At 40.4% G+C, this 25,430-nt stretch overlaps 1 protein-coding gene across 3 annotated transcripts in view; it reads left to right on the forward strand.

Annotated features, from left to right (window-relative positions):
- Nucleotides 1–25,430, forward strand: part of jarid2b (jumonji and AT-rich interaction domain containing 2b) — a 101,641-nt gene that overhangs the window by 56,975 nt on the left and 19,236 nt on the right. For all 3 annotated transcript variants that reach the window (XM_023960183.2, XM_078954579.1, XM_078954580.1), the window contains exons 3-5: nucleotides 7,390–7,516; nucleotides 17,933–18,156; nucleotides 24,699–24,917. In XM_023960183.2, the coding sequence (XP_023815951.1) occupies nucleotides 7,390–7,516; nucleotides 17,933–18,156; nucleotides 24,699–24,917 (570 nt within the window). The remainder of the gene's footprint in view (nucleotides 1–7,389; nucleotides 7,517–17,932; nucleotides 18,157–24,698; nucleotides 24,918–25,430) is intronic.

The following is a 25,430-nucleotide window of genomic DNA, read 5'->3' on the forward strand; positions in this document are numbered from 1 at the left end:
GGTAAACCTCAACTATGAGAGACAAAATGAGAAATAAAATACAGAAAATCATGTTGTCTGATATTTTAAAAATAATTAATTTGGAAATTATGGTGGAAAATAAATATTTGATCAATAACAAACAAGCTAGATTTCTGGCTCTCACAGACCTGGTCTCACAACCTTGTTAGTAACGCATAGAAAAACGTAAAAGGAAAAACCAAACACTGTCCGACCCTGCTACACATTAGCTGCATTGGCGTATTTACTAAACACTCTTGTTTCCATTTTGTATTAAATAAACAGGACTGGCATTATGACAGAGCATTGTGTACCTCTCAAAATCATTTCGACATCAGGAAAAATTTATTCTGAGAATTTTCTTTTTTCTTTGGCCTTGAGTAAAATAAAACCTGTTACTGGACTAGTGATGTTAGGAGGACAGAGGTCCAAACAAAAACTCCACTTTCCACTGCTGTTTAAGTTAGAAGTAATAGATAATAATTATCCCTCTGAAGCAGTGTTTTTCAACCTTCTTTTAGCCGTGGAATCCCTTTTTCCTTGATTAAAAACCGCAAGGCAAACTACCAACTGTAAAAAATGATCTTGAATAAGAATCAAACACAAAGAAATAAGTATCTCATGGCCTTTCATATTTCTACCTACTCGGTGTGAAACTTAGGCCTGTTTGGATGAACACAAAGCTGATTTTCTGGCAATGTTAGCCTAACTAGGTGAAATGAAAGAATTCCCCATGGTACACCGGACGATCTGTCATGGCACACTAGTCTAAAAACTGTTTTCTAAAGGACCACTTTAAGGTGCTCAAAGGTTGTAGTTGGATGAAGGCCTCTTCTGATAGACCCCCATGTTTCAGTGTGGCAGCAGATTCTGTTTCTGCTTGAGAAGGGGATGTGACAGAAGGTCAATCAGATGTTTCCATAATGTTTCGGGTTTTTTTTTCTCGCCATCTCTACTTTGCCTAAACCAGCAATCAAGCCATCTTCTCAACATCTTCATCTTAAGGCCTTGGCATCCGTCCATCCTCAATGTGCTTCCTGCCTCTCTGTCTCCTTCCTTGCATTATTTAACAAATGACATTATGCCCTTCTATATTCCATCTTCCGCCCATTCACTAGCGCATCCTTTGCCCACCCACATTCCTCCTTTTATTTTTTCTCCTCCCATCTCCTCATCCGTTTGTCCTTCCGCTTTGTGTCTCACCCAAGGCAGGGCTAGATTTCACATCAATAGGACTCTGGTTACTGCCTTCTCCGCAAAATCCTGTCTGTTCGCTCCCTGCTGCAACTTAATCTACTCAATTTGAATCTCCAAATCTTGGTTTTCTCATCCTAAGTCGTTATCCTACCCTGTCCTCTGTTCATCTATCAAATCTGTTTTATTTGTTTTGTGTGTCCTGTCCTCTGCTATACATTTTAGCCTTTATTGTCCTCAACTTTCCTTCTTTCTTTTTCCATTCTCTTGTCTCCCTCCCTTCCTTTCCATGTATTGTTTGCTCTCCTGTTGGTGTCTTATCCCCCTCCCTCTGCTGTGTTCTTTTCTTCAACCCTTCTTCCCTTCTTTTCCATTTTCTTGAGTGCGATTGATGGGCGTCCTGGCTGGTGGCCAAGCCACCAGCAGGGCTGAAGAGGACGGATCCTCGTTTCTGACTCCCCTCTCTTTGTTCCTGTTGGGTAGTACGTTTCAGCTCTCGCCTGTCCAATGGTTTTCTGCGTGTCACGCCGTTTCTTCCGCCGCTCAGTCTGCTGTCACTGCACCGTCTCTCTGCATCTCCCATGCTGCCAGCAGCTTGCACCGTAACAGTGGCAGCTGTGGCACTTCAAATAGTGTGAGAAACCTGTTCTCTTTGTGGCATCACCGGACAGACTTGTCCAAAATTTTTTTAAAAAAAAAGCCTAGCAGGAGATTAAGAGGACGACTTGATGACAGAAGATGACTTGCTTCTAGCCACCAGATTGATGGTCTTTCTCGCCTGCTCTTCCTCTACGACGCCCAAACCATTACACAAGCCTCAAATCGCCTTTGATCCTCTGATTCCTAGCTTTGAACTTGCAGAAAACAGATGCCATGTTTTAGAACTGCACATTGTTATAGGCTTTGTTCTGGCTTGTGGTTCAAGTGTCACGCTGTGTTTGATGTCCATTTTTGGCCGGAGGACTAATAAATTCTGGATGATTTCTGATCATCTTGCCAGGCAGCTAATTTAAAAAATAAAAAGTCTTTGCTCTGAATAAAAAGCTTATAAATGGATTCCATGCGAGTATTCTTCACTTATCTTTATCATGTTATTAAATTGTAAAGGAGATGCTTTATTTTTCGCACTAAAAGCTCCACTTAAAAGTATGTTTGGTTGGGTATTATTGGGATAATGCTAGTGCTGCTAACATATAGCAGTGGCGGAATGTGCTTGCTTTATGTGTTACTAACAAGGTTTAAGTGGAATTAGTCTGTTTTTTCATCTGTTGCAAATGAGGTTGGGAGTTGGGTATTTTGAAAATGCTAACGCTGCTTTTAGCGGTGTTGGAGTGTGTTTTTTACATGTTACTAATGAGGTTGGGAGCTGGCGTAGTCGCAGTAATGTTTATTTTAGAGGCATCAGTTTGTTTTTAAGGGTTGGAAAACAAGGTTGGGAGTAAAACGAGGTACATAACAGGCATGTGTGGCGCGTTCAAGAACAAAACGGGGCGTTCTTCAACGAGCTTTTAGCATATGATGTTCACACAGCTCTGTCGCTGCCTGTTACAAGCGCATGTACTCACAATTGGAAGAGGCTTGGTGCGAAATGTCGGAGCGGTGCAAATCTTGCGAATATTAGCCCACGTTTTTTCTGTCACAGCTCTATTCCGATAAGTTTAAGATGTTGTGTCATAAATCCGGCCAGGCACAAATCGCAATTATTAACCTCTCCTTTATGATAAATTTTCATCTGCTTGGCACATCTAGATTGATTTAAAATCTTGCATAGCAAAGCTTCAACGTGAGAGTTTTGAACGCAGAAGCCCGAAACGCGTACATGTGCACACTTCCAAGGCTGTCGTGAACGTACCATAACGGGTATTGTGAGTATGCTAACATAGCTAACGCCCCTGATGCGGCTAATGTGTAGCATGTTTCAAATAATGCAGTAAATAATAGTTACCTTGATCAGTTAATAAAGTCTGACAGACTTATGTTTGACTCTTTTGTTTGCTTTATAGTTCAGTGCGCCTTTATATATGACATCATTTCAAAAACAGACCATTGATTTATGTTTCGCCTTATAATCTGGGGAACTCCAGCCTATAAAGCTGAAAGTACCGTAAAATAAAGTCTATGTTTGGCTTGTTTCTTAAGGTTAAAATAATCCTTGAATCAGTGAAAGCAACAGTCGGTCTATTTTGTCCTCTGGCACCAGTGGATGCTCAGTTACAAAGGAAGGTGACACATTTAGATGCCCTCAATTTAAAGGAACATGGTGTTTATCAGAAATAGGCTCTAGAGACAAGTAACCATACGGTTATTGGCTCCAGTCAGGGTCTTTATTTCATCTTTGAATTTGGCAGGGCAGCCCATTTTGTTGTAAAGCTTATCATTATAGTGGCAGTGATAAGCCTATAAATTCACATTCTTGTCTGTGCCTATTGTCTTTCTAAAAGCATGACTACTCAGCAGCAGCTCTGCTTATTACTGCAGCTCATGCTAATAGGCTCATAACAGCGCTGTGATATGCAGTGTTATCCCGTGCTCCTGGGCTCGCTCCCTCTCGACACAGAGGTATACATAGTGCAGCGACGGGCTCAGTTAAGCACACCGAAATCTCATTAGCCCCCCCCCCCCCCCCCCCCCCTCCCTTCAAAGGAGCAGCTACCAGGGTAGTATGCTAGCTCTGCTGCTCCAAGGTGGAGGATCCCTGGATCTTGGGGCTCCTGGCTCATTCCCAGTCCTCTGCTTTCCAAATATTTCCAGCTCTGCCACTCAAACAGGTGCTCGTGTGCAACCAGCATATGTCAAACAACTCTTTTGAGAAATGGGGGGAGATGGGTGGAGGGAGATGACGAGGTTGATGAAAGGGCCCCTTCTTGTTTGTTTGCATTCTCCAGGGACTTGATGCGTCAGTCATTTCCTGGAAACAGTTCAGGTTAATGAGCTGCTGTGCGTCTCATTGGCTAGATATCTTTCTAAAATTTAGATGAAAAAATTAACTTCTGCTTTAACTAAAGCAGATCATCCTATCAACTTGAGGAAAAAGTCTCTTATGGCCTCCTTTAATCATTTTTAGCATTTAGAATTGATTGTGTTCACGACACGTTGGTTTAACTCCTTAAAGGCCCGTACACACCGGGACGAATATACGCCAAGCAACTGGTGCTTGGTTTTAGAATGTCCGTCATTATTTCTTTGCGGCTGTGTAGGCGCTACTTGGCGTCTATCTTCTTCGCTGGTATGTGTGTTCAGCAAGGCAGTTTTGTGTTTGAGCGCCCCCAAGTTGTGTTTTACTGTAACTTCAGAAGCTCCAGACACATGTGCAAAAGCGCCATTCTCTTTGGTCGAATAGATTTTGACGCGGCGCGTCAAACCAAAAAAACGAACCCGAGGCGTTTTTTAAAAAGTGACGCTTTGACGCGTGGCGTTTTTTCGCGTCGGTGTGCACACTCACATTGGTGCCCTTTGTTTAGTCACGAGGCGTTAAACGTCGGCATAACCGCGGGCGAAATTCGTCCCGGTGTCCCCGGCAACAGCAAAATAACACACACTCTGTAAACTACTGTAACTCTTCAATTGTTTGCGCTATTAACATAATTCCAACGGATTCTAATGCGGACAAAAGCGGCTTTGTGTTGCTAAGCAACACTTAACATTAATAGAGCTAGTTTACGTTCACTATTGGAAAGTGTTTCATATCAGCGCAAAGCCGCTTTTCCCTGCTTCAGAATGACGTTAATTGCGTAAACATTAAAAGAACGTCAACACTGGTGCTGCACCACCAATGTCAAAGGGTTTAATTAGACTTTGAATGAAACAATAGATTCACTGACGGTCTAAACATGTAAGTACAGGCCCCCACACAGCCCTGGAGTGATTCATCCCTGGCCTATGGACATAACCGCTATTTTAGCACTCGTATAAAGCATAACCAGCAACGCAAGAACAGCCTTACTCATCACGCCGGCTCTTGTTAACTCTGACCACAGGGATGTGTCTGCTGGCTGTTCCTCAGCTTTCAGGTACTGACCTGCCCAGCGTGAGCAAATGCATGCGTGTGTTTAGTCAGTCTTAAGCGCCATTTGAATTTTTTTTTGTAATTATTCAACTTGTCATTGATGTTTAAGTTTCCTCCTCTTTCAAAGATGTTGGTGCCTGAACTTTTTCAACACCAATTTCACCACGAGGATATTAGTCAGTCTGCTACGTCCCTGCACTCTCCTGTGGCGACTCGCTTATCTTTTTGACGGTTATAGGAGTTTAACATGTTGGCTCGGATACGCATTTCTTATTAGTGAACTTCTGGGTGTGTTGATGCCAGCAGTTAGTCGTTGAGAAAGTGGTGGAAATGCGCTTTTCAGTGGAAGATCATGTGTCTATGTTTAGATTCTGGTATGTGAGAGTCATTATTGGAATTAGTTTTTTTTTTTTAAATCGACTTAAGTAAATAATCCTTAAGAGCTCAAATGAACAAGTACCAGTGTTATGCATTTAGTTACAAATCTGTGAAGGAGTTGTGAGACTGTGGGTTAGGGACATTTTTTTTTTAAAGTGAAGCAAAAAAAAAGTATGTTTTTTTGTTGTTGTTGCTTCATTTAATATAACTGTGTGGAAAAAGAATTGGGAGCATTTTCTCACAACATAAAATCAAAGTTTTAAAATTTGCCACAGTTCTTTGCAGGGCTGGGGTAATTTCCAGAATCAATTCACTTCGATTGATCAGAGACTGGATTAGTTCGATTCACTTGTTTGTTTTTTTGTTTTTGTTTTTATTAATTCGATCCAATCTATTCAATTGTGTTTTGAATTTACACTGTTTACACATTTATACACATTTGTATAGAAATGCAAAAATAATCCATATATGTTTTAAAGATATTAATATTAATCTGATAATTTATTAGTGAAATAATAAACCAATGGGAATGTTAACACCATAGAGTGTTGCATGGTTTCTGAAACAGAGAAACTCCAACAAAAATGCGCAGACCGTTAAGAAACCGGCGATTCAGTTGTCTGCTAGGTGGAGCCTGTGTTATAGCATTACACTTTATTCCAGAAGATTTGAGCAAAAAATGATGCTTTAGACCACAAATGGTTACTTTGAAAAATATTTTCTCAAAAGAGTTTAGAAAATGTATGCCTGTGAGAATAGAATGGTGTTTATTTAGTCAGCAATTTATACTACTACAGGATAATTTGGAGACGTTTGATGTTTAAATAAGTGGAAAAAATACCAATACTTATTGTCTTTAGAAGATATTTACCTTTCTTTAGTAGTTATGATGCAAAATGCATTTGTTCAACTAAAGAAAAAGCTAAGTATGAGACAAATAAAGTGCAGTAGCTGCACAAACTTGGTTATTGGAACTTTTCCCTAATTTTGGGGAGTTTGTAAGAATTGACTCTTGACTCTTTAATTGTTGCCTCTGTTTCTCCCTTTATTTGATTCCTCTATGTACCCCAGAATAAACTGATGTTTGCTCACTCACGCACTAAAGGCAGACCGCCGTCTGTGACTGACGGAAATTGAGTGGTGTGATATCTTTTTAAGTCACTCGTGTCCCTTAATTAGCACCAACTTCTCCTCCACTCTTTTTTTTCATACTTCATTTGAATTCTCTGGGTCTGTTGTTCTTTGTTTAGTTAGGGATCCGTCAGTGGCTTTTTGTTGCTTCCTACATAATTAATTAAGGCTTTCTCAACTGGATGCACAGAAAAGGCAAAACTCAGCAATACTTATTTTATTCTTTATGTGGCCAGTGGTCTGCAAACTTTATAATTGTTGCTTTTTCTTTGAAGAAATTGGGTATAAATGCAAATGAGGTTGAAAAAAGGTACACGTTTTTACATTTTTTTAAGCTTTGTCTTTCATTTAACATATTCACACTCTTGATTTCCAACTCAACACCAAAAAATTATCTGTCAAATGTTTTTCCATTTCCATTCCTATTTTGTTGGGTTATTAAAACATTTTTTTAATTATTTTTATTATTATTACATTTTTTTCATAGATTTAATAATTCTAATTGCATTTTCTATATGAAAATAAAAGTCTATACTTCCCATATCAATTTCAGATAAAATAAATGTACTTTTATTTCTAGAACATTGAGGTATTTTCTGTGACGTTTTAACCAAAAGAAGGCTTGTTAAATCAGATTTAAAGAAGTCTGTTAATGTTAACAATATTCATGTTGTTTTTAGGTTCTCTAGCCAATGGACAGCTGAATGGGACGGGGTCAAAGGGCAGCCACAAAGAAGATGGGTCCTTGCGCTCTCAGGGCCTGCATGGGAACAATGGCTACGGCGAGGAAAGTCCGGCAAAGAAGAGGTACGTGTGTGACCACTCCTGCATCAGCATATAAATCCTCCTTTAGAACGACTTTCCTAAACTAAAACAAAAATGTCCCCAAATCTGTACACACCATTTGTCATCCTCTTAGTTTTATTTTTCTTTCTGCAGTTCATTCGGTGTGCCTCCTTTGTTCTGCATCTCCTCTGTTGCACCATCACCAGCAAATCACACTGTTGTCATATTTTCCTGCTTTCTTGCTGCTTCATTTCAAATGTTAGAGGTTGAGGTTTCCGCTCATTTCCCTGACAGGATCCCCGTCTTATCACAGATGTGCAAACATTTGTAAAGCGCGGCTCTCGAAAGCCAAACACTTTCGGCCGTTTTGCTTCTGTCACTCCAGTTGAATCATGAAGAATTCGGGTTTCTGGACACTAAAGCTTGATCAGTTTTGTAGCGTTTATCTAAGGGTACATTGCTGAAAGTAGTTATGGATGTGAAAATGAGCATCTTTTAATGGCAGAAGACACAAGTTTTCTCAATAAACACGACAAAAGAATTGAAGGATTTCGTTTTTGGGGTTTGCGTCGGCAGCGTTTTGACAGATTTGCAGTAAACAAATCTTAACTGGAGTTTATAGGGTACTTAAAATGACTGCTCTGTCAGAGCTCATTCTGGAGCCAGTTTATACACGAATAAAACACTTCTTTTATTGACAGCCAGCCCTGTTGGCAGCAGGTGTGTGTGTAAGCGCCGCCGTCCGTCAGCTTTAGCAGTGTGTGCGTTTTTGTTGTGGCCAGGATTCCCTGCACACATTGACAGGACATCCAAACAGTGTAAAGCGAGAGGCGGAGCCCGGCGCGGGCGCAGGCGAGGGAGGGGGCCTGGACTGCGGCAGATGTCCTTCTGTAATGAGCGGTACACGCCCCCTCCCCTCCCCCCACTGCATGTTGAGCATCTGTCTGAGTCCTCATCGCCGTCATTTGACACTGCGGCTTTAAATCTCAGCGTGGTCATTACCGGCTTTCATGTACCTGGCCTTCAGGTCCTTGCTGAACTACAAATACATGAGAAGGTTTTTTTCAGTTGTTTACTATGGAGGTGATTAAAAAAGGCTGTAGAGGAACTTTAGCCGAGAATTAAAAAAGACAACTAGAACCAAATTAAGCCAAATGTAATTGCTTGATTTAATTCACGTCAATACTGAATGGTAGTGACCCAAAAACCTGCCTCTAAAGCTACTTCCGCATCAGCCCCGGCAGCACGGGTTCAAATGACCGCTTCCAATGAAAAGTCTGAGTAAACGCACGCAAATGCAAATTCACACGTAGCGACACACATTTTAAAGTAAATTTTCAGGCTTTACGTAGAAAACTAACATCCGTCAAACACGGCAGTTGAACTTTGACCAATTCTGAACTCTAATTTGGTAGTGAAGTATTGGTAGCGTCCTTTTCATGACATGGAAGTACCAACTGTTTGAAAATTGATCTTAGAGGAGAAATGAATAATTGTGGTTTGTGCCCGACCAGATTTATGTGACAGCAAGTCTTTCATTTATCGGAATAGAGCTGTGAAACAAAAAGCCTGGAGCTAGATTTGTGAGATTTGTGCTGCTTCCACTTTTCTAAAAGCCTCTTTTAGATGGGTTGATGCGCTATTATTGGGTAGCGACAGTCCGGTGTATGCCTGGTGTTTATGTAGCATAACTCATTGTACAGTTTAGGGATTTCTTCTTGAAGGACTCCAGCTCTTTGGCTTTGATAGGCTCTCTGTTCCCAAACACGACCGACTGGGATGGTGACTCTGCTGGCATCAGCCAAACAAACAAATAAAGGAGGTGGAGCGGCTCCTCACCGTCCCGTTTGACAGATTAAAAGTTTGCCAACAGAAGCTGATTGGATGGAGCGTAGACTGAAGGGGGGAACGCTGGGTGGGGACGCGGAAACAGATGGACAGGTGCGGGCGATTTTTGGCAGGAAGCGGCACCCCTTGAAAGTCTTTGAGATCGACTCTGTGTTTGCCTTCCCATGCTCTTGTTGAGTGGTAAAGAGACTGGCAGCACATGCCGACAAATGCGCCAGCTCCCTGTTCTCCACTCCAACCAGCAGGACCATATCGTCCAAAACTGACGCGCTTTGACAAGCTGAGCGCTAAAAACGCTCACTGACATCATCGCATCCTCCGTCCTTGAACTGGACAAAAATATATATAATTCTTGTGACGAATGGACCTTTCCCCATGGAACATCACCCATGCTGCAAGTGAGGAGGCTATAAAAACATGCTGACATGGTGGAAGCTTTTCTGTAAAAAAATGGAAAAAAATGTTTTTTTTAAGCTTATTTGGTGACTAATGTACTATCTGTGTGTGAAAGGGTTGAGGGTTTCTGGTCAACTTCTTCACTAGGTTTTTTTCATTCCCTCTTCCCCCCCCCCCCTTCCACCCCAGACACACACACACTGTTTGGCCCTCTTTGAATCTGTTTTCTTTGGTGCCTACGCCAAGGCACACACTCTGCTGCTGCTGCTTGTTTTGTTTTGACTTAATGAATGCCAAGTGTGTGCAGACACACACACACCACACACACACACACACACACTTGTCTAGCATGACCAGTGACTACTGTCAGTAATGGATAATCAGCATTTATGATGGACTTCAACACACACATTGACCACCATTAAAGGTGTTAATTTGGGTGTTGATTTCTTATTGCAAACTTTGTGGGAAACCTGTTTAGTGCAAAAACCAACAACTAATGGAGAAAAGACAACAAAGTCTGGAACTGGTGAGAAAGGTTTGGCACAGACTTGGTTCACAGACAGCTGATTTGTGTTTTTGATTGTTAAGCAGCTGTTAAACTCGCACATCCAGAAATGGATGGATACGTTTGAAGTTTCACTCCAAATCTCAGTTTTGATGCTCGAAATGTCATTACAGTAGTTACTGGTTGTGCATATTCATTTGTCTTTTAGGTTATTATTCAGATGCAACTTCTTTTGCACCCTGAACGTTGATATCAGGCGCAGAAACTTTTTTTTTTTTGGCTTGTCCTGGCCCGTGCAGGAGAGTGCAGGTTTGCCCTGCAGTTCCCTTGAGGCTTATATGGCCACCTTAAAGGACGTAACATTAAAATGGAACGTACAATTGCCGTAAGTGGAACATCAAGAATCCCAAAATCTCACTGCACTTTTGACATAAGCTGTCATATGTTGCCCTTACGCTCAGCTGTTGGACAGGACAAGTTTAAAAGAAAGAAAAAAGTTGTTGGAAAACAGATCTCCTAACCAAACCAAGGCGATTTTTGTTGGAAATTAGAACTATCAATATTTAATCAAATTATGAATTGAATCTAAGTTTAAACTTGTCAATCTAAATCAAATCAGTTTGATATTTGGCATATATCCAGCCCCATATGTAAATACATTTTAAATATGTTGACTTTCTTTAAATCTGCCAGTCTCCCTTCTTCTGTATTGAAACCCACACACATCCACACATGCATGTTCTATTGGGAGCATTTTATGGAGCTCTTTGAGGCTCTCAATGGTCTCATCTCAGGTTTAAAAGCAGGCCTTCTAGTGTCGCTTTCACACATTTCTTGGGATGTCCGTGCAAAGCTATCGAACATAAAAACCCGTATGCCTTTACATGCCTCACAGTCATTGTTAGTGTAGCCTGTCCTAGCGAAGTACCGGCTGTTATTTGTCTGGGCCTAATGCAGAGAATGGCGAGCGAGCGAGCCATTTGTCCTTGTGACAGCCTTGACTGCTAGACTAATGAGTGTTTATTTGTGTTTGCTGTACACTTGCACGGTCTATGTGACCTGGTTCTGTGTGTCCACATATTTGGTCTTTGCAGGGTTGATTCCTCACTTCTCGCCATTATCATAACTTATCCTAATGCACGGAGACGGAAAAGCAATAAACCCATAGAGTTCAGAGCATGCTCAGTTCAGAATTTTATTTTCTGTTTTGGATGTAGAGTAGTTTGAGGTTATTTCTTGAAAATTGGTGTCATCGTCTGTGCCGTTTCAGTTTCTATGGTGTTTTGTTTACAATGAAAAGGTCAAATTGATAACTTGATGCATGACTAGATGTGGACTTTTCTTAGTTTTCTCCTTAGGTGTATACAGAAATCATGTGAGCGTTGCATATTTATGTCTGTTTAAATCAGTGCTTGTCAATTATTTTTTGCCAGCCCCCCCCTACGAAAAAGAAAATACTTTATATTAGGTTAGTATCTATAAAAAGTTAAGGATACCTAAAATTGTATCTTTTAACAATAAAAAAAGAGAAAAAGCATATAAATCCACTGTCAACAAATATTACATTTATTTAGCCACACAGAAACCCTGTTATAGTCTAAAACAGAAAAGTAGCTTAAAGTGCCTGAAATAAAAAAATCTGTCAGTCCTTATTTAAACTAGAAACATTTTTGACCAACTGAACCATTTGATGCTGAGAAAAATAATTCAATCAATAAATTATATTAAATGTAAATTGATCTGAAACATTAACACAGCAGCACCAATATATTTAATGTTTTTAGTCTGAAGAAATAGGTAAAAAACATTGATGTGGATGTGGAAGCTGATTTTTTTTTTTTCTAAGTGATGGATGGTTTATTCATGATGTCATAAAGTGCAGCTGTTTTCCTGCATTACCTGCTGTCTTTGTGTCAAATACTGACACCAACTAAACGACAGGCAGACAAAGAATACATTGATGGAAAATAAAGACACGTCATCTACAATAGTTCATAAAGTATGACATTATTAGCATGAGCTGAGTTATCTAAAGGCACAAAGTGATCCTGGTGTTGCGCAACAGAGCGCCCCGTCCCACCTGGCAGCCTGAGCCCTCTACCCCTCCCCCTTTCGTTCTCACACACGCGTGTGACAGGAGACGGGAACGCGCAGCTGCAGGGACGGGAATTCACAGTTTCAGGCTGTGACAAACTCTGTCATAGAACAGATGATAGGAAACCAATAGAGGCGTAGATTTTTTTCCAAGCACTGAGCCGCTGTCATCACCCCCCCCCAATTTGTGCCACGGACAATTACCTATGCCTAAAGCCGCTACTACTGCGCGCCCCCCCTTGGCATCACCCCACTATTTGAGAAGCACTGGTTTAAATCAACATGTTTTACAAAGTTAGCAAATTCATGCTGAAAATGTTTTTATTTGCTGACTTGGTGAAGAGTTTTTATTTGAACAGACAGGTTGATGAACGAGCGCAAGAGTACAGGGAGACTTTGGTTAAACGGGGTCACTTTGTCAAGATTGATAGTTGCATATTAACATACGTACACTTTTGAGTACTAAAACATAAAGTCGAACGCTTGAGGTGTCCCTATGAGGGTGAAATCGATCCAGGCTCTCGCACACACATGCTCTCTAAGAGCCGGCTGCAGTGAGGCAGTGCTTTATCAGGACCATGTGGGCCATCTGGAAGCAGTTATTACAGCCCCGAAGGTGCAGAGTCAGGCTCATGTCCTCGCTCTTCAAACTGTAACCCATACCATAAGAGGTAAACCATTGCAAGAGTCTCCCTTGTTCTTATCTGTCAGATGTAACTCTGTTAAACAACCCAAGACCACAGCTAGATTTTGAACATGTTTAATATTATTTCAGCCTGGGATACTTTTTTGTTTATGGCTGCTTTTTTGCCAATTTATTTTCTGGCTTGGTTCTTACTTAAGATTTGTCTTAACTCTGTCTTGGAAGTTTTCATTTTTATACTTATGTAGTTAGTTTTCTACATAACCCTGTAGAGTGTGAATGTTCACAGTATTGTTTTGAGGAAAAAAGCAGCTCGTGTTTCCTCCCAGCTTTACCCAAATATCCCGTTACGTCGGAGCGGCAAAGGTCTGAAACTCAAATCGCACAACAACTGGCACATGTAACACCCAGATAACCGACTCTGAAACCCACGCAGAGCCATTTTTGCTTAGTTCTTTCTTTAAAGTCCTACATAATTCCCCCCAAAAAAACGAAAGTTTCACAAGGACTATTTAAATCAGACATGTCCAAAGTCCGGCCAACTGTGGCCAGCATGTTCCTGTCATAAAATCAGTAATATGCTGCCCTCAGTACTTTCTAAAAACGGTTTGATGTCTTGATTGTAACTAGCTAAATTTGGTTGTCAGTCGTTGTAATCGTGTGGCAACACTGTCAAAGGACCTTTCTGTGACATTTTCAAACTTATTTCATAAATGTTGACTTGAAGGCAAATGAGTTTCATGATTTGTTTCCATAATCAAACCCACAGTGGTTTGTACTTCTGAATAAGAGACCCATTCCTATCATTTTCCTGCTCACGCGATTTACATCCAGAAGTGAGCATTCATTTTTATGTGAACCCAGATTGAATTGTGACAACAAAACTTTGTCTTTTTCTCCAGACAGACTTTTTCTTTTTGTTCTTGTGCTCAAGTACAAAATTCAGTTTGGTTAAAAAAAGTTTAGATAGGGATGCACGATATGAGGAAAACTCACGATGTGCAATATTAGTGATCAATATTGCGATGACGATATAACTTATGATACATGATCAAATGGCAAAACAACCAAAAACATTTCCATTTCACTGCAAGATTTTAATGTAAAAAAAGAGTCAAAATACCTTAAATTATACTTCAAATGGCCCTCGTCTGCATACAACGTTAAGGGCTCCATCTGATTGGTCAAATGCATAAAGGGATTTTTTCGATTCATTAAACAAGCTGCCAAAGATTGTTTTAACACATACCATCTATCGGGATTTTTTTCGCCAGCTTTTGCGAAATGGATATTGCACAGCTTGAAATCACGATAACTTTAGGATTTATTGTGCAGGCCTATTTTTAGATGTATTATTGTTCTACGTAAAGAAACAAAAAGTATTCCATTTCAGAAACAAACAAAAAAATCATTTAATACATCATATGCATTTCATGTTATTGTTTATCTTCACCAAAAAAAGATTTTCACTTGTTTCTGGTTGTTTTTTTCCGATTTTACTTTGCTTTATTTTTTGTAGTGCGTGTAACTTAATAACAGAAAAAATCTACTTCCTTTTTGATTTTGTGAAAAGTCAAAAGAATTTTGGCTTCATTCAGGAAGTTTTAAAGTAACAGACTAGAACACCCCGTCAATTGCAAAGCCAGCGCGCAAATCTACATTAATATTTAGTGGACAGTTTATTACTGGTGTTATTAAAAAAATCTGCTTCTAATAGCATGTGTGTGTTGTTTTTCTGTGGCCTGGTCTTCATGTGTTGTATGTATGTGCAGCAGATGTGTAGTTAAACTGCAGTTGCGTTTGCTCTTGTATTTTCTTCTCTAACCCTGCAGCATATTTGACATATTTAAAATAGTTATTCCTTGTAGTTTTGCATATATTATAGACGGTAGGCATATTTTAAGCTTAAACATAAAAAAATAGATTTTTCTCTTTGTGCTCAAATGTCAATATTGAATGTGCATATATCAGATATTTACATTAATCTGTTGCTAAGAGATACTCTTGTAGTGTTGCTTTAGCCGCATTGTTTTCTCTTGTATTTGCATTTGAATTATCTTTCTTTTTTTTTTTTTATTTTCAATTTATCACCAGGTTTTATTTGCTCTGACAGTAAACCGAAATAGTTTTATTGCTTTATATGATGCTGGTTTCACAAACTCAATAGAAGGTCGGTTCATTATGTATTCCCGTCTCCGCAGTACGGATGCTTTTACTAAGAAGGAAGGCGCGTCATCTTCAAGCTTTTCATTGAAATATTGTTGAAATATAATAAGATGCAGACATTTTTTGTTGTTGTCTTATCAAGTCATCACATAATGCCTTTTTTCCTTTGTAAATTAAACTGTCAATGATTCAGTGATGCTAACAAAAACGTGTATAATGTTACTTATTGGAGGATCAATAGACATCCCTTACTTTTTCACGTCTGGACCTTTTGGTCTAGTTTATCCCGCATCAGCCTCTTTCCCTGCCAGTGACTTCTCCTACAGCAGCCTGACATGCCTGGAAACAGCTTGAATCTCCACTTCCACATGTTTTCTCACACAGACGGATCACCTCTGGGCAAACGGAGCGCTCAATCCAGAGGCATCATGTTACCACTCAGCCCTTCATCCGCTGCCAGTAAATACAAAACAGCTATGTCGATGCAAATTGTTCCCATGCTGGTTTCTCTGCGTTTGCCTGAAACCTCGCACTCTTCATTGTACGTTTCCCCGGTTACTAACAGTCACCGTTGGATTTATTTGCAGAACTTTCCGTGATTCCAAAGATAACGGGTGGAAGTTGGGAAATAATCGTTGCCGTCACTGTTTTTATTTTATTTATTTTTCCGTTTATGATAACTATCACTTTAGTGCTGTTTTACTCTAACAAGCAGAGTTTTTGAAGAAGCCATCCCCTTTCAAAATGAGTACCTATCAGAGTCACTGTGTTTGAAATATGCTGTACTATCATTTTATACATCAGATTATTCCCCATAAACTCTATTATCACCCCATCAGTGAAGTGCATCTTTTTTATTACATCTTTGCTGTTAGAATTAAAAAGAGTTTTTGAAACTGGTAATCTGATAATTACAGTAAATTCCTAACTTTATTATTTCTGTTTTATTTGTTTCCATGTCACTCATCTTTTGTCCAACCCCTCTAAATCCTGTCATTTCAAAGTGGAGCACTGCTTCTAAAGAGCTGCTCTGCAATAGACGTATAGAAAGACATTGGAAATGATGCTTCAGTTTGGTTACATTGTTGCACTGGCTTTATAAATTTTACTAATAAAAAAAAAAAAGTTAATTAGTTTTTAGATGTTGTTGTTCATTGGCCTATGATCAGCCCCTCCTTGACTTTGTAGTTGTTTTTCCAGTCATTTTCCTTTTGACTATCCCAGTCTTATTCCTGCTCTCTTAAGCTTTTGTTTCATCCAAACCATTCACTAGATAAGCCAACTGGACCGAGTGGGTGTGATGTCATCCATAGAAAATGACTCCTGGTTGGAGCAGGAAGTTGGGGCTTTTTAAAATATTCTTTTTGCATCCTTTTATAATTTAAAGTCACCCTTGTATGCTGTTACTATTAGTGCATTATTTTTATTAGGTAGCTTACACTCAGCAGGTATTCATCTGTATAATGTAAACAACTGTTTACATGATTAAAAAATGAGTTCTAACCACAGATTACTTTTTCATTTGAATGTATTTATCCCATGAATTGCTGCAGCTGGGTTGTTTACTATATATGAACGGCAAACAATGGTTCTTGGTTCTCTGCTTCCACATGGAGAGCCCAGGCAACGTCTGAACAATCAGTCCTCAATTTCTCCCATATCGAGTGTATGTCAAGGCAGGAAATTGACACGTTTTGACTCGGCGCTGCTCTTTGATTGGAGTGTAATTGGAGCTGTGAACCTCTCAGTGGCTGCGCCAAATGCATTGTGGGTGTTCTTCAGACATGATCCCATTTCTATCCTTTTCCTCAGTCTGGTCCAGAGCAAATTGACAAATAATACTAGGATATCGCATTGCTTCTATCACTACTACTGGACGTTTATAGTGTAGCTTATGTTCTCACCTGACACACAGCAGCACTAATCAATTGAGGCCACCATTTGGTTTGTTCGGGCCGGGATGCTTGTGGATTTGTGTGTGTTGAGAGTATACGCCCAGGTGTGTTATCTAGTAAGCCAAGTCCGTCTCTTTCTTGCAAGCATACGCTTCTTTACATCAGTCACACCTCCCTGGATGCCAAAAAACTGAGATAAATGTATAAAGGAAACAGTCCAATGTAGAGAGTGAAAGTTGAAAGTGTAAAACCTGAGACGAAAGAGGAGGAAATGAAAATGCAGTGAATGTAACTCCTGTTTGTGTACAGTGGATTTTCAAAGACACAACAGTCATTTAAAGACCCACTCTAAAGAAAATTGTGTTTTGGTATTTGTAACAGGTTCTTGTGTCATTTTTCTGACAACAGAGGACATAAAAAAGAAATTAAGATCAAAATGTTATTTTTAAGTATTTCTTTGCTCAAATCGTGCCTTTAAAAAAACAAAAATCGTATTTGCTATGCAGAAAATATAGTGGGTGGTATCACAAGCTCCCTGCTCCGCTCCATTCTGCACAATGTATGGCCTAGAAAACGACACTGGTTGTTACATTTTGGATCAAAATGGCATAATCAAAATTAAAGACCACTGGAAACACTTTTACAATAGATCACAAATGTGATTGGAGGCATAGGCTCCTTGTGCCAATGCACATGTGAATAATAGTCTGTGGTTGCACACCCATGGACTCTAAATCCTCACTCCAGGGCAGATATAAGAAAACACTCCACAACGAGACAATAGCTGCTGGGCCATGTTAATAAAAAGACAGAAAAGACTGGCCGACCTATAAAAATGCATTTTTTGCCAATTAGTAGAATGAAAACGTTGTTTTCTTCCCCCTCAGGCCTCGGCTTCAGGCTCAGAGGAAGTTCGCCCAGTCGCAGCCCAACTCACCCAGCACTACTCCCATCAAAGTGGCCGACCCAAACGGCTTGAACGGCGGCCTGGCCACCGGGTCATCCTCTTCCCTGTCATCGCTGTCGTCCTCATCCCTGTCGTCCTCCATTCAGGACCTGTCCAGACGCAAGCCCAAGACGGAGGACTTCCTCACCTTCCTCTGCCTCAGAGGTAAGTAGACAAGGACACAAAATGATGTCTCAGCATTTTATCAGCTGCATGTATGTTAATCATTAATAAATAAACAATTTATGAAAGTATTTTTTTTTGCCTTTGTGAAGCTGATTGTTGACTGTAACAACCCAACACAACACACACACACACACAATCCATCTCCGTACTGCCACTAACTGTGCGCTCGCCTAAGGCTAGGATTATCCTGCATTTCATCAGCTTGCACCCCCCCCCCCCCCCCCCCGCCTACTGTTCAACAACTGTCTGTCTTCTTAACACCCTGCCTGTCACCATCCACTACAGCAGCTGTTTGAGTGTGCAGCTCTCACACACACACACACACACACACAGACACACCTTCCACCAACTGCACAGGTTCATTGACTCTGAAGAACATGGGATGTCAAATAAACTGAAGAGCAATGTTGGGCAATTAGCAGCGACCTTTTTTGCTTCAAATAAATGAAAGCAAAAAAAACGGATTTTGATGTTTTAAGTCACCTAATATATTCCTTTTAGGTCAGCAGAGTGGCTTAAACTACAATAGTTTTCTGTGAATATGCATTTTATTATAGTTTTATTGCCATTTTTTTTTTGTTGGACCTTTGTGTAAAACCTTTGCAAAGATCTCCAATGAAAGGGAAAAGGTCACAGTTTGATGCAGAGCTCTATAAAAGTTACTCATCTTCAGGAGGTACTGCTATATAACAGCTTCATTAATTTTCCTAGCGTCATGTTTAGATGTGTGTCATCACAGGGTTTAGTGCACGGATGATTAAAACTCATAGACGGCTTCTCCAAACAAGGACGTGACATTCCCGTCTCTGCCAGTTCGCTCACACAAAGGAACTGCCTTGCTCTGGAAGAATTTACAGTTAAAATGATTAACCTCTGCCCAACTTCCAAAGTTGGCATCAAACGGCGGCAAAACCAATTTAAGTTTGTGTCTGCGGAGACGTCATGCCTATACGTTGCCATTCTAGCGGGAGTATCCACATTAAAGAAAGTCATTGGAACCTCAGAGGGCTCATTGAAGGAGGCATGATTTGAGGTTGCTTATAGAAAGTCTTCAGTGTGCAAACCGTGATTGACCGGTGTGTCACCACAGGCTAATTGTTTAATCTCTGATGTATTTTGCAGATAAAGATCCGTTTTCCAGCCCTTCTTTTTACATTTATGATTAGAATTAGTCCTTTTTAACCTTCTCTGCTCAGCTCGGAAAGGGAAAGTTCAAAGTGCATTGAGTTTTCAGCGATGTGTGTGTGGTCCATCCAAGGGCAGGGTTTTCTGACAGGGGGGGGGTTCTAAATGCAGGGGACCCTTACCCCGAGAGGAGATGAGGGAGAATGTCAGCAGAACCCTTGAGGTTGAGTCAGCCAAAGTGTGTGTGCTCCTTCATGGGTGGGATTTAACGTTTGTGCTAACTGCTGAGGTCATGTGATTATCTGCGGTGTGTGCGCCCTCCATTCCTCCTCAGCGTCCAGGAGGACTCTCGTCAACTTTGTTGGTTTGGTTCATCTTTTCCTGAAGTCTCTTGGCAAACCTGTAGTTCCACTTAAGAAAAATGCATCTCTTTGGTACGATGCTTTTTTTTTTTACCCTAAAGACCTATTCCAATTAAAATCATGTTTTTGAACATGTTCTTGTTGCGTTTTTCTGATGGAAAATTAAGCTTAAAATTAAGTTTCTGAGTATTTCTTTATCCGCATCATTGTAAATAAGGAACAGATGGATAAGTGTAATTGGAAAAAGATTGTATTTGTGACGCTGGGGGGGGTCACAAGCTCCCTGCTCCGACTAGATCCATGTGGGTCTCGCTTTTCCTCGTCTGAGCTGGCATCTGACTCAAAACTATACGGCTACCTCCAATAATGCTCGCCGCAATTGTTAGGTTGGTGGTGTGAGGGGCTGTAGGCTAGTGGGAGAGAGTGTAAACAGAGAGCTCTCAGTAACAGGGAGGGGCAGGGGAGGCAGAGTTGCGCTGTGCCAGCGGTCCCGCCCACAACTCAGAGGTGAATTTCTAATGAATTACTGCCCCTCTGCAGAAACTATGCCCTAGAAAATGAGACAGGTGTTTTGGATTTTAGCTAAAAATGGCCAAATCATCATTAAAGACCACTGGGAACATTTTGAATATAGTTCAAAAGATGATCAGCGTGGGACTTTAAAGTTTACCTAATTTATATCTGTTGAGTTTGGAAGTTGAACATATGACCTTTTTGCCCTGGACCCCCTTTGGCCATTTCTGGACTTCGTCTCATGTCAAACACTCAGAATGTAAACACTGGACTCAATCAACGGCAGTGTTTGCTTATCTTATCTGGTAAACAAAACACATCCACCCCAAAGGCCTCCATCCATCACTTCTTATGACGGCCACATAAAAGCTGCTGAAACATGACGGCTGAGATGTTTTACAGGGCTACCACACATTCTTAAGAAAAATGCAAAAAAAAACAAACATGTATAATCACTTTTATCACTCAAGATCATTTGGTGCAAATAAAGGTGTTAATCTTATGCAACGAGGGATTGACTGACGTCCATCACTTTGTTTCTGACTGACACACACAAGCTGGCGTGCCGACTCTCGGCCTGCACTCTCAGGATAGTGTTTATGTGTGGTCCAGGGCCGTGGCCGGCCTGTTTATATCCATAGAGAAAGCCATTTGGGTTGTAGCCAGACAGTCTGCCTCTGGCCCTTTCGGCCTCTGGTTAAACAGAGGAAGAGTAAGTGCAGCATGAGTGGGGCGGGGGCATCACGGACATGAGTGATGTAACAAAGAGGTAAAACTGTTTTAAAACGTCGTCTAGTCACCTATACAGCTATAACTTGGAACATTTTATTTTCAGGAAACCCAAAAATGCATCTAAATAAATAAGACAAATAGAGTCGTGGGTATGTGCTCCAAATCTCTTCTGCCGCCCCTCGGGCTGTTGTGTCTTGGTGTTACAAAAAGCCTGAGCGTTGCCTCCCAGGTTCAGTGAGGTCAGGCCTTCAGCTCCGCTTATGTAACAGGTCTGACCCAGTGAACCATGACAGCTGATTGCTGTGATGTTATTAAACACGCAGAACAAATATGGACTCTTCGTGAAGAGACCACAGAGGGAGTTCTCTAAAGTCTTTGTAAAGTTTGAATTTTCATTTTTTTTTGGGGGTGCTAGATCTATGTTTTGGACAGCTTTTCTGTTAAACGACCTCACTGTGATGCTTTCTCAAAACAAAACGGTTTATGTTTTTTGGACTGCTTTCTTCTTAAACTAAATTTCTAACCCTTGCGTGCGTTATCCTCACATTTTCTTCTCCTCCTCCTCCTCCTTCTCTCTTCTTCATCTTCTCATGGAGCCTTAAGGCAGCTTTTATTTTCCGCACAAACGTGTGGCTAGAAACCATCATGTCCACGTGTTCTCATGGCAGTTAAACCCCTCCTGATTGACTGCTGGAATCGTCCTCATTGTTTCTGTTCCAGTTAAGGGAACAAAAGAAAGGTTTCCTACAAACTGATAGTTTATAATTACGCCTTTTTACCCAAGAGCCCTGTTAAAAATTAAAAATAAAAGACAATAATAATAGACTCTTACTAACTAATTCGTCTGGCTGAAATGAGGTGGGATAAAAAGCTGAAGATGAGATGTTGGAGTAGGAATTTTCTCCAACAAATGAACAGATCTCTTTGTTTGCACCGTTTTGTTGCATATGGAGTTTTAGTGTAATGCTGCAGATGACTTCCACCATAATGTCTAAATGCAATATTTTGGGGTCAAAATGAAACCCCTAAATATAACAGGCAAGTTGACTAATTGTTTTAAGCCTCCTTTTTTTGTCTCCACGATGTAAGGCAGACGGTTGCATCTGCCTCTATTTGTCTGGCTTTTTTTTTGTTCCTCTGTAAAACCAACATATATTCTTTTTCTGTCTCCGGTTTTAACCAAGTGGCTCACACCAATACTGAACCTATTTTCTTTGGTTGTTATTTTTAAATCCATTTGTCTTTTTCTGGCCCTTTTTCTGACCCCAAGTTGCCCTGCGGTCTGTTGCCATTCCCATTGGCCTCCTGACCTCAGCTCAGGGCAGCAAATTACCTCATTTAGTTAATGAAACCAGTTATTAGAAGCTAATTGCACCGTGTCGTTTCGGTATATTTGTTTGGTCTGAGCGGGAATCGGCTCATTGCAGGGATGAATGGTGTTGCTTTGTGTTAGTTGTGTGTGTTTCTGTTAGTCATTACAGGCACATATATGCTCCCCTCTGTTTTTGTTGGTGTGTGCTACAACGTTTAAAGTCTAATTTAAGGGTTAAAAGCCAGAAAACCGACGGAGGTTTCTGTTGTTGAAGGTGTTCAACCACAGACGCAATAATAGTCTGCAGCCTGCATGGAAAAGCAGATTTCAGGAAACAATGACAGCTCTTATCAGCTTGGAGACAGAACTGGTGTCCCTCTGCAAAAACAATAGACTTCCATAATTCTCTTCCACTCAGAGACTTTTTGTTTTTGCCTTAAAAGGTGCCGAAAAAAGTCATTTGTTTTTTTATTTTGTGTTCAAGACTTTAGTTTACACCCTTCTGTTTGCAAGGCATCACTTTTTAAAAACAGTAGCTCTTGTGCAAAACATTCAATTCTTTGATTCGTTTATCAATCTTCCACACTTGACATGTGAAGCACTTTCAAGAAGGCTCTAAAAACACACTCTTGAAAGTGTGCTTAGTATATGGTGTTCACACTGGACTGTTGCTACCTGAGACTGGTCCAGCACCTACAGTTTGAAGAGTTTTGGAGTGAAATGTCGAAGCGGTACCCATATCGTGAATTTTGCTCCAGGCTTTTTCTTTCACAGCTTTATTCTGATATTTGATATTTCTGGCCGGGCACAAACAGCAATTATTACATTCCCCTTTATGATATAATTTTCAAACCGTTGGCACTTCTGTGAGTTAAAACAGATGCCACTTATATGTCGCCTCCAAATTCAAGTCCCTGATTGGTCAATCTAATACTGTGCGTTCAATGGCCGCGTCTTTTGTATGTAGATCTCGAAAACGTTTTTCTTTATTTAATATAAGCGTTCCGTATGCCTGTTTCCTGCAACAGCAAAATAGCACGGGAATAACACTGAAACTCTTCAACCGTTTACGCAATTCAAGTAATTCTGACAGACGTGGAGAAAAGGGCTGGAATTATGTTAATTGTTCAAACAATTAAAGAATTACAATAGTTCAAGAAGAACATCAACGCTGGAGCTAAAGCTCAGATTTTAAAGGGAAAATTGTACCTTTTAATAGTTTTTAATGTATGTAAATATATATATATATATATATATATATATATATATATATATATATATATATATATATATATATATATATATATATATATATTAGGCCTGCACAATATACCGCAAATTTATCGTTATCGCAATATCCAGCTCTGCAATAGGCATATCGCAAAAGACGGCGAATATCGCAATAAATCGTAAACCCAAAATGTGTTCAAACAATCTTATGGCAGCTTGACGCATTTAACGCATCAAATAAATCCCTTTATGCTTTGACCAATCAGATGGACGCCTTCCCATTGTTTACCAATCGGATGGAGGCCTATTATGTTAGATGTTTTTCACCTACGTCAATGAGGGTCATTTGGAGTATAATTTTAAACTGTTTCTAATGAAATGAGAATGGTGTTTTTGGCATTTTTCAAATTTTTATATACCGCAAATTATATCGTTATCGCAATATTAATCTCTAATATCGCATATCGCAAGTTTTCCTCATATCGTGGAGCCCTAATATATATATATATATATATATCCTAAATAAATAAAGACAGTAAATCCCTCTTTTTGTAACTTTTTTGTAGGTTTTTTATGTAGTTTCTAAAGTGGTTCTAATTCCATCCATCACTGCCACTTCTGAAAGTTGCCGGGGAACGACTCAGAAGAAGACTAATATTTGCATGAAGTACCTATTATAGTTCAACAAAATAAACCTTCACGTTTTAGCATTTTCTGAACTGCCTTATAATGCTGCATATCTTCACATTAATGCCCCTTAAGCAGTGCAGCCCCTAAAAGGGTAATAAAAGGAAAGTGGATGCTGATGCTGTGCAATCGATTTGGTGATAAAAGCTTCACAACTTCATTAAAGCGTGTTCACAGATTTAATTATCCCTGTATGAATGTTGGAGTTTGCCTCAATTTCTCGTTGATTACAGTTAGACAATTGCAAACACGCCATAATAACATCAAACATCATAACCACACATACAGTTACATTTTTCTGTGAGCGAGCCTCCCTTTTGGTGTTGTTTTCCTCCATTACTGTCTGAACGAGCTGCTTACATGCTGATGTGAAAGCACAATCAATGTTCCTCTCAGGCTTGGTGACTGGTATTTCTACCGTCCACAGTTTACATGTTTATGTCGATTCATGTGTAGTTGGTAAATTATAAAAAATTGGATGTAATCTTTCTTGTTTGACATTTGCTTTGTCCTCCTCTTCTCTCCCTTTTTCTCTCTCTCCTCCACCACTCTGCCCTCAGGTTCCCCGGCCTTGCCCAGTAACATGGCCTACTTTGGAAGTTCCCAGGAGGAGGAGGACCTGGAGGAGGACGAAGAGGACGAGGAAAACGAGGTTCGGAACGGAGGAGGCGTCCACTCACACGGCGCCGGAAGCAGCAACCAGACCCCAGCTGCCGCCTCCTGCCACTCCACGCCCCGCAAGGGCAAGCTTCCTGCCAAGCAGCCGCTTAATGGGCACGGTAAGCGCCAGGATTTGGAACATAGCATGCTACTCTGTGATTGTTATGTAGGGGGGTAATACAGACGCTGTAATGAGTTAAAGAAAAGACTAAAAAACAGAATCTTACATAAATCATGATACTTTAACCAAAAAGCCAAGAAGAAATGTCCAAAGTTTGGGCTTCTTCCTCTGCAGACAAGAGCAAAGTCCTCTGGGATTTTAGGGCACACAGCAACTCTTTGCCACTTCAATTAACACTTGGCTTACTAAGCCCTAACAAGGTGTTTATGCACACAGAGCAACAGCTGTCCTGGGCCCTAGACACACACACGCAACACGAGCGCAACATATGTTCACCCCTAGGGGCACATTCTGACAAACATGCATGTTGGAGGAATACTTGTGGGACGATGCGCGCACGACGGCAAAACGGGAAGAAATCTTTTTTTAGGGCTTCGGTTAAGAAGTCAGATCCTCTTTTCCAGATATTGAATGAACTGAAAAAAATTCATGTTGCTTCATCTGGCACCAC

The sequence above is a fragment of the Oryzias latipes genome, chromosome 11 (genome assembly GCF_053564925.1).
Source record: "Oryzias latipes strain Hd-rR chromosome 11, Olatipes_Hd-rR_3.1".
In the NCBI taxonomy this organism is placed as follows: domain Eukaryota; kingdom Metazoa; phylum Chordata; class Actinopteri; order Beloniformes; family Adrianichthyidae; genus Oryzias; species Oryzias latipes.